This window comes from Egretta garzetta, unplaced genomic scaffold (genome assembly GCF_000687185.1).
Source record: "Egretta garzetta isolate BGI_Z169 unplaced genomic scaffold, ASM68718v1 scaffold50, whole genome shotgun sequence".
NCBI classification, from domain to species: Eukaryota; Metazoa; Chordata; class Aves; order Pelecaniformes; family Ardeidae; genus Egretta; species Egretta garzetta.
Genome location: NW_009258613.1, coordinates 4,306,559 through 4,316,553, shown reverse-complemented (window position 1 = coordinate 4,316,553; position 9,995 = coordinate 4,306,559). Strand labels below are relative to the sequence as shown.

At 46.3% G+C, this 9,995-nt stretch overlaps 1 protein-coding gene across 5 annotated transcripts in view; it reads left to right on the top strand.

Annotated features, from left to right (window-relative positions):
• Window positions 1–9,995, top strand: part of ST3GAL1 (ST3 beta-galactoside alpha-2,3-sialyltransferase 1) — a 94,835-nt gene that overhangs the window by 41,036 nt on the left and 43,804 nt on the right. For all 5 annotated transcript variants that reach the window (XR_004843199.1, XM_009647994.2, XM_035903413.1 and 2 more), the window contains exon 2: window positions 7,432–8,275. Coding sequence is in view for 4 of the 5 variants with exons in the window: in XM_009647994.2 (XP_009646289.1) it covers window positions 7,964–8,275 (312 nt within the window). In the remaining variant the exon portion in view is untranslated. The remainder of the gene's footprint in view (window positions 1–7,431; window positions 8,276–9,995) is intronic.

Below are 9,995 nucleotides of genomic sequence, written 5' to 3'. Positions count from 1 at the left end.
AATATTTTTGAGTTGGATACTCACAGACAGGCTAGCAAAACACCTGCTGTCAATGTGATTCAGTTCCACCTTTAGTTTAGAGTGTCCTATAATCTGAAATAATCCGATATCCTCGCCTGTAATCCTATAAAACTGAAACTAATGCATGTACAGGAATTTGCTTCTATGATACTTTTAGCTTGCCTCTATTTCTACTATTGCTGTTGCCACTGTTAATTTGTCTTTCTGTATTTGGATTACCTGAAAGTAGCATTCTTACTGTCTCAAAGGAATTAGCAAGACTTAAAAAAAAAATACATAGTCAGCCCAATATGAAGTAAAACCAAAAAGAAGAGGTGATAACTTTTTTCACCCTTCTCCTAGCAGGAGTGAAAATAGAGCTTTTTTTCCATTTTGAACTTCTAAATGTTGTGCTTTTCTTTAATTACCATAAATTACACATTTTCTAGAAAAAGGTTTTTTTGCAAAATGAAAACTAGAATTTGTCATTTAAAATGTCAAAGATCCTTTTTTCTGAAAGTTTCTTGAAACATAAAATCAAGATGGAAAATACACAGAAAGATTCAGTTTTGACAAACTGATCAGAAAAAAAGAAATAAAACCACACTGCGCTTGAAAAACTCCTTTCCAGCTCTACGGTTGTCTTATCGTGAACCATTAAAGAAATATTCTGGGTACAAACACATGTGGGTGCCTTGGAAATCCCTTTGACAGCTTCTTTTTCCCAAGTAAAGGGTAGCAGAGCTTTGATCCCAGCCTACAAATCACCTAATGGCATGGGAAGGGTTTGAGAGTACAAGGGCACTTTGTCCACCATGGACTCTCTGCCATCAAAGGTTGTCAACAGGAATCAAACAGTAATGTTATTGTGTCCAGTTGTCTGCTTGGATGTTTTTAAAGAACTCTTTGAGGTAGAGCCTTTCACAGAGATAGAGTGAATGAATTTTAGTGAACGAGTAAATTTTAGTTTAGGATTTTCACCATAAGAGTTATTGTTTTCATTGCCCAACTTTGGGCTCTCGGTATGCTGGCCTATGTAGAGACTACACAAAAATTCCCATTCCAATCCATCGGTGGATATTGGCCCACCAGAGAAAAGCTCTCATAGTCCAGCAGGTTAAACCTATGGGTCTGTCCAGCATTGTAAACTACAGAATGAAGAAGGAAAAGAATATTTTTTAAGAGCTTGTAAGTGATATATTTGCTATTTAAAACATCAATGTGTCTGGGGAGGATTTGGAATTTATGAAAAAAAATGAAATACCATCAGGGAGGCAGAGGTGCCATTTCTCAATTAATAGAGTGTATAAAGAGGTAGGGTTCTCCAAAATCAGTTTCTAGCAAGGCAGAAGCTGTGGAAGATGTTACTATCAGCAGCTTAGTTTTCCAGTGACCATTTTAATACATCTGAGAGCAATACTCCAACTGGCTTGTCCAGCTTCGATGCTGTGACCCCGTTTGACAGTGGCAGTCAAACAGGTTTATGCTTCACAGCATGGTCAGGGGTTGGGGCAGTTTTCTCCCTGATTAAATGGCAGGCGGGACTCCTTTTCTGAGGCTGTAGGCACGTGGGGCAGCAGCACCCATGTCATCCCTGTGAGGATGTAAAGACGGACAAGTGAGAGGGGTCAGCTCTGAGAAAGAAAACGCAGTCTGATTCTAGTTGGTATGCATGGAAGAGGGGAAAGTCACGTGGCAGCTGGTGCTTTTCCAAAATTGCATCCTGTGGTGGCTTTTGGTGTCAGAGAAGTACAGGGGTCCCCTTTGCTTGCCAGGGCCATGGGGCCAGTGGCATGTGGGAAGCAACACCATGAACAGCCTGAAGTCGCAGAGGCTGTGCTGGGGCACAGGCAGCACCCCTCGTGTCTTCCAGACCCTCGTGTGGCCTTTGATGCTTGCTGAGACTGAGCTCCTGGAGCTGGAGGAGGTGGGCTCGAGGTCTTGCATGGGCTCCCAGCATCACCTTGTTACGGGAGATTCAGGTTTCTGCCCTGTGTTTAACTCTGACGGGCTGCCAGGCTGTCTCGTAATTGCACAGGCTATCTCACGTAGCAAAAGCCTCATGCTCCGAAGTCTCTGGCAAGGTGTCAGACCAATGAAGCATTTCTTTCTAAATGTCAGCCAGCTCCAGGCAGTAGGAGGTAGACAACGATGAGCTGGGGCAGGGCAGACAAGCCTGTGGTTTGGAGTGAAACAGTCTCCTCCGTTGTTCCTCTCTCGGCCTAAGCACAGACCTGGGGCGGAAATGTATGTGTATTTTTCCAGGGGCAGGCTTTTTCCTGCCCTTGGATGACATCTTCCAAGACTGGTCTGGGCCTCCGTGGGTGCAGTAAAGCACGATTTAACCTTCCATCCTCTCCCAGGCCAGGGCTTAGAGACCGAGGCATTGCTCAAGGAGTTATTCATGAGGAGTGTGGATGGGAAGAAAGTCCCAAAACAGCTGGAAGGATGCTTGAGGACATACTATTTGTGTTGCCAAAAGGCTTTATAACAATATAGCTGTCAGTGGCTTAGCTGGGAAACTAATTCATCTCTGGAGGTTTTGCAGGGCAGGGTTCTGAGCCGTGCTTCTGAAAATGGGCACTCGCAGTTCTGCTGCTGAGACCTTTCTAGCACAGCACAGTCTCTTGAAGTTGAATTGCAGCAAATCTCCACTCCTTGAAGTACACATTTTCCAGCTGTAAAATAGTGTGGGATGTAGAATGGTTGTACGATGACCACCATCAGTCATCAGAGAGCCACAGCAGGTCGCGTTGTCCTTCCCCATCTTCTGCCAGGGTGGGTGGGTATATGGGTTTTGAGTCTAAAGGACTTCAGAACCTTTGAACTATTCAAGCAGTGAATGGAAAGTTTGAAATATCTCTGTATGGGGATGCTGTTCCCTGTTGCCTTTGTGCTGTTCTGCCCGACACGCTGTCTCTGGAAAATGCTGGCAACTTCAAACTAGAGAAGTGCGTTTCACACCGGGATTTTAGTGTAAGTTACAGACAAGAAGGCAAAAGCTGGATCCTGAACTGTCAGCATTGAACACGAGCTAACAAAGATCTCCTCAAAGTGGTGCTGGTACTAAGTACTTCTTTGCTAGCAAAGTAAGCATCAAAAAGGGGTCGAACTCTACCTTAGCACGGTGGGACATTTACAACTTGGGGGGACAAGAAGAAGTGCAGTGTTTTTTTTTCTCGCTGTTTTTTCATTATTATTTTCTATATGCTTTTTGTTTAAGACCCATCTTTCAAAAAAAACCCCAAAACCAAATCAAGAAGTGAAGCATTGTGTTAGTGTTGTGTGGCTGACCACACAGATTTTGTGCAATCCCCAGATGTTCTTCTGCTGCACCCAGTAAGTGTCCCATGGCCCCAGGCAGCAACCCATCTCAGTCCCAAAGGTGCTCTGGTGTTGACTCATCTGGGTGAGTTTCATGCCTGGGGCTGAGGCTGTCTCTTCTTCTGAGTCCTTATTTTGGGTTCCCTCCTCCCCCTGCCATTGTGCCCCTGTGCTCCTCTGGGTGGGTGCAGAAGGGCCTTTGATGGGCTGATGGCTCCTGGGATGGGCCTGGGAGCAGCTGGGGCAGGGCAGTATTTGGGCTCCCCTCCTGCCATTGTCTCTCCCTGCTCCTTTGTGGGTGTGCAGATGAGCTGTGATCACATAACCTAACAAGTGCAGTGAGAATACATTGCATTCGTAGGTGGATTTGTCAAAAAAATATTTCCAGAAGGTGTTAAGAATTGCTTTATATTAGTCCATGAACTGATGTGTTTTTATCCTTGTCTGTTAATTGCCAAATTGGCAAGGGACCAGGGACATTCTTCAGATTGTGAGTTTACAATACAGAAAAAAAGATCTGCCCCAGAGAATAAAAAAAAAAGGAAAAAAAAGCTCTTTCTGTTCCTTCTTTCTAAAATGCGAGAAGACAATGAAGACTAAAGAATTGCAATGGATTGATCCCGTTATATTTTATAATATAAAATGTAGACAAAAGGTTAAGCTCTGCTCTCCTTTATGACCATTTAATCACACTGGACCCACTCCTAAGCTCAGGACAGAGCTTGGAGGAACCTGCCCCTTCTGCTGACCCTGCCCCTCTTGGCTCCTCCCTGGGACACCTCACTTCACACTTTCCCTGCATTGCATACCACTGGTTATTTGCGACATAAATAAGTTATCCTGGAGTGTACAGGGGTGTCTTACATGGGGACAAGGGTATATGTAAGAAGGGGGAGGAGGTGGGAAGGTAGCAAGAGAAATCCAGACCACTACTAAGACCTTAAGCACCCAACCGCTTAAGGTAGCTTAACCTACTGCTGGCGTGGGCTGGGATAGCACACCCGCCGTACTTAAACTCTGTTTATCTCTCAGGGGGACCGTAGCTGGGGTGAGGGCTGGGCACATAATTTAAATCTCTGTACCTGAAGTTGCCAGAAATTGTTTCTGGGCTGAGACCAAAAGAGCCTGTTCACGGTTGTCCTAATGCCAAGGTCACGCCGAGGTATGTTGATAAGGTCTGCGGCTGGTATCACGCTGCTTACTTGTGATGGCTTAAATTAACGATCGCAAATAGTATCAGGAGGTAAAGCATTCACAGCCGTTGGGGTTGGCAGCCCTGCGTGGTTTCCCGCACCAGCTGCTGCTTCAGCACCATCCCTGCCCTTCCCACTTCCCAGTACTTTGGTGAATCCGATGGAAACCCTGTTGCGAAGGTTTATGAATATATGTGAGCAGAGGGAGATGCAGGGAGGGTCTGAGATGCGGTGCAATATGCTGGAAAGAGAGTACTGGTGTCTGGGTTGGATCTAACGTGTGTTTTAAGATACGAAAAAAATGGTCCTGGTCCAAGTCACAGTGAACTTGATGACAGCATTTTCCGTTCGTTTCAGCCTTCCTTTTTCTCAGGCCCTGAATCACATTTACAGTCCCCAGAGCCTTTCTGTCATGTCGTATATATATTTTTTTCTATCATGAGTACCCACAGGGAACATGAGCTTTCATAGGAAACTGTAAATAGCAAGAATTAAAATAGAGTATCCGGTGTTTTATTTCCACACTGCAAAAAGGCCTTGGGAGTTCTTCTGGTTTCTCACCTTTCCATCACATGCTATAAAAGATGGGATGATTAGGAGTTCGGAGGCACTGCAGTCCACTGCATAAACACTGGTTTGGGTTGGGTTTTTGTTTCAAGTTCTAAATATAAGTTTAACCTTACCTCAGTTACAAAACCAAAAAAAAATCTGGTGAAATGGGTGTTTGTTTTGGAGGCCAGAACTCTTTCTTCTATGAACAATACTCCATTTTATAGGCTCTTCCAAGAAAGACTGGGTAATCTCCCTCTCTCCTCAGCTTAAAAAAATAATAGAAGAGCAGGAACTGTGTTTACAAATACCAAATTGGCTGAGCATTAACAGCAGCAGGGGTTCAACCCGCCAGCATCGCCGCGCTTGAATTATCCAGTCCATAAATGGAGAATCAATCTGCTTCTTGGGATCTGGCATATTTTTGGGGGGTTTAGAGGCTGTGTTTTTGTTTAGACTCACAACTACATCCAGGCTAGTAAAGCAAATGAGTTTGGGGCTGCTCTCCAGCACAGAGGCCAGCTGGTGAGGACGGGGCCATGCTCGGGCGCCATGCTCTTAAGCTGCGTTTCTAACTCCCCAAGGCACAGAGGCAGCAACTCCCACCACCTTTTGGGTTGCAATTCCAGAATTGTCCCCAGAAATAGTTTGGAAGACTTCTGGTTAGCCCCAAAACTTCCCTTTAAAAAGTGAAAACGAGTGCAGGATTGTTCCCTAGTGCTGTTTAATTTACTGGTGCAGGCGAGCCCGAGCAGCCGAGGTTAATAAACCCTTTTGTTATCCAGCCTGACCCGCTTGTCAGCCCTTGAGCTCCTGTAAATGCATTGTAAGGGCCAGACTTAAAATAAATCTCGAGGCATTTGGCAAACAGCAGCTAATTGAACGGCACACACTGCCCATCACGTGCTGCAGATGAGAAACTTGAAGCAGAGCAAAGGCTTAAGATCACGGTCTGAGGCTCCTGCCTTTGGATTTGGCTTTACGGGGCTCGGTAAATATTTACACATCGCCTCTAAACAGCAGGCCTGTGCTGTCTCCAAGATACCATGTCGAACCCCTTGGAAAAGCAGTTTGGCCTCGGGCAGCTCCTTGGGGATCCCCAAGAGTAAAACCAGCAGCAAAGCTGGGGATGCTGCGCCGAGCCCAGACCTGTGGCCACCAGATGCACTTCCCCCATGTCTGGATAAGCATTAGATTTGGGTGATGAAATAAGGGGGATCCCGCATCAGCGTGGCACACAGAAGGGGTTAAAATAGTGGTTTTTAACAGGTAACAGTTGCAGCTTTGCTCTTTGCTTGCTGGTCTGAAGCCTGCAGCTGAGCAGCAAATGAGACTTCTCTTGCTGAGCTTTTCGCTTGTTCATAAATTGCACATATTCTGACACAGTTGCTTCTCCAAATTTTTTTTTCTTCTTTTTTTTTTTTTTTTTTTTTTTTTTTTTTTTTTTTTTTAAATCAGAAGAGTGTTATTTAAGCAATGGCACTTTTGGGACTTTTTGCAAACATCCAAAGCTTTAAATACCACAACACTTTTTTCTTTCCACAAAACAATGGCATTGTGGGAAGGCGGGATCCATTTTTTGACTTCTAAAAACTCGTTGAAACCACTGCTGCCAGGCAGGGGACAGCAGGAGGGGAACCGAGAGCAGCTCTGGGTCCCTCCGTATCCCCTAACTCGCCGAGGCGAAGCAGCCCCCTGCCCCTCTGCCGGGCTCAGGATCGCACAGGAACTCTCTGAGATCGCAGGCTGCCCTCACCTTGGCAGGAAAACCAGCAATAATCCACGCGAAACAAAGGCCATTTATACTTTGATTTTCCTCTGTCTGTCCCAGGACATATGAGCTGTTCTTGCTTGGCTTTCTCTGGAACACGAGTCCAGTCTCAATTCTTAAGAAATTAAGCCGGTTTTGGGGAGGAAGAGAAAGGAAACAATTCCTCTTCCTCCCTGCCCTGCTTCTCCCTCCTTTGCCGAGTGCTTTTTGTTCAGCTGCTTTGAGTTATGAATACTTTGCTGTGTATTTCGTGGCTATCAAGGTCGGCCTAAGGGAAGGAGGTGAGTCATTGCCATTCAAACGGCTACAAACTGTAATTCAAAGAAAGCCGAGCGCTGCTGGGGCCGATGCAGTACAAAGGGACTCAATGTCCACAGGTCGATGCTCTGCTCTTTCAGAAATTTCACCCTGAAACTTTTCGGTATGCAAATATCGCAGCAGAAATTGCAGCTGGTGCTGCTGCGTCGAGGGCTCTGAGCTGATAAGAAGTTTTGGGATTGGCAGAGAAAAGCAGAGAAATTAGGTTGGGAGGAATGCAAAAAACTTTCTGACAATAATCATTTTTTTTCTTTTTGTGCGTGTGTTTGTCTCCAGGCTGCAAACTGCTCTCCATGGCTTAAATGGACATCAAAGCACATCCCTCTGCTGGAATGTACATCCCTGGATGATCTGATCCTTCATGAACTAAATTCCAAGAAAAAAAAAAACAAAACCCACCCTCTTCTTTCTACAATTTGCTTGCTTTAATTTATGGGTTGCTCCCACACAGAAAAGCTAAATTTTGATGCTGATATTGCTCCCCTCTAAATCTTTTGGTACTCAGAAGGGCAAGGGTCTGTCTTCATTGAATCTTCTGTGGGAGAGGTTAGCAGCAGGTCACAGAGAGGTGGAAGAGACTTGGAAGCACTGTGAGAAGGTGAAAGGAAATACCCAGCTTTGCCTTTTTTAAGCCCATTTGGGGGAAATGAAGCTTCTTCCCTTATGGATGGAGGTCATGAAGTCGGCATGTTCAGCCTAAGCCTGGTGTGGTAACTGGCAAGTGCCTGCAGCACCCTTTCATTTTTGCCTTACGTTGGACCCTATATCATACTTGGTCAGCAGTGACGGCAGAACCTGAGTGGGAAAGATGGTTGGCGTAAGGAGGAGGAATGTTAAAGTGTTTACCTTTGCCTTTTTGCTCATCACGGTAACATCATTTCTGCTGAACTACACGCACCAGGTGACCATGACCACCTGGGATCTGAGACATCTCATCATGCAGTTTTCAGAGCAAGTCCAAAAACTCTTCAAGTACCCCAGGAGACCGTGCAGCTGTCGCACCTGCATTTCTGAGCTGGGACATTCCCTCTGGTTTGATCAGAGATTTAATTCAACTATGCAACCTTTCCTGACCTCACAAAATGCCTTGATCCCAGAAGACAGCTACGGGTGGTGGCTGGTAAGTGGGAGGTGTGGATACGGCCTGGCATTTGTGCGATGATTGCGGTGTCAGGCTTCGAGCGATGCCAAGCAGATAGCTAGAGATGGTTCCTGCCAAAAGCATTTACTGTCTCAGCTGGCAGGGCAGGCAGAGGTGGAAGAAAGTGGGCGTTCGTGCTGCTGTTTATCTCGCAGGCACTCGGAGCGCACGTTCACTTGCTCCAAGTTAGAAAAGTCCCTGGAAGAGTGAATCCCTGAAGAGTGAATCCAGAACTTGCAAATGTCAATATTTCCTTTTGCTCCCTTCTCTTGGAAAGATTACGCTTTGTAAGCTGGCTTGTTTTGCTTCAGATGGTAAAAAGGGCTTTTGCTGTCCATCGAGGTCACAAAGCAAACTCATTGTGAAGTGTGTAATTCCCCCGGGGCTCTCCCTACTGTGAGGCATGTAAATAATCAGCGTGATTAAATGGAAAATGATCGATTCCATGTATATGAGAACAGTCTCTGTTGTGGCCAGCGATGTAAAACAGGTCTGTAAAGCACACGGGCAGATGCAGGTCATTGGGAAGGAGCAGCCTCTGCATATCCTCTGAGTCAGGTGGTCCAAAGAGCCCGATCCAAGCATCATGAAAGCTAGCGATACCTTGTTTGAAAAGCACAGAAGAGTAGAAAGCATACCCTGATGTTTTGCCTAATTAAAGCCCCTTTTACGTTCTCTTGAAACAAGACATTGATTAAGTGAATTGCCCATGGCCAGCACTGCCAAGGGGCCAAAGCACAGGTTCTGGCTCCAGCTATCCCAGTCAAATCACAGTTTCATTATGAGTTGCTTTCCCCTTCTTCAGAAAAAATAATCTCCCTGTGCCTTTCTTTGAACACACAGCTGCCTGCAACTTGGTGTCCTTCGGTGAGCACAACCCTTGATGTTGAATTTGGGGCTTTCAGCCCTTCCCTGGTGCATTGGGGAGGCCCCTCTGGCAGGTGCCCACTTCTGCAGTGGGGGCATTCAGGTTTGGGAGGAGGCGTTAAGCCCTGTGGGAATGAGGCTGCATCTGATTTATCACTTCTCACTCTATGGGCTGTTGCATTTACTGGTGAAAGAGAGATGCCATTGAACTCCGATGTCTTTAACTGTTGCATAAATTATATCCTCATTTTATGATGAAACCCTCCTTTTTGCTATCAGTCTCGCATATTGCAGGTGTTGCATCCTTTCACCTGCCTCTTGGCCATGAGATTTCCCATTGCTTATGTTTTATCTTGCAGCTCCCAGGCTCTTTTCCTTCTGGTGCCCACGTTTCCCAGCTGGGCTTTGCTGAAGCCATGAGAAGGGAAGATGGCAAGCTCAGGTCCTAGTTCCCCTTGGCCTGGGGCGAGGTTTCACCAGGGAGCTGAGCTGATCTAGCAACTGGCAGATTTTGGAGGAGGGGGGATACCCCAAATCAAGCTCAGTAGATGAGAGGATGAGGTTCTTCATGGACGCTGTGAGTGTTTGGGCTCATTGTGAAGTGCCTCCCAATTGCCTCTGGATACAAAAACCAGGAGCACTCAGCACCTTGAGTAGGTGCTGAGGAGGAGGTGGGATGTTCAATCCTAAATCCTGGCATTGGTGTGAGGGCTGTGCTCCTGCATCACCCAGGCAGAGGGGGAGACCTGTGAGAGGTGGCTGGGTGGGCAGGATGCCTCTGCTAAGAGGGCTCTGCCCCTGCCAGCTTGGCCATCGCCCCTGAGTGAAGCCA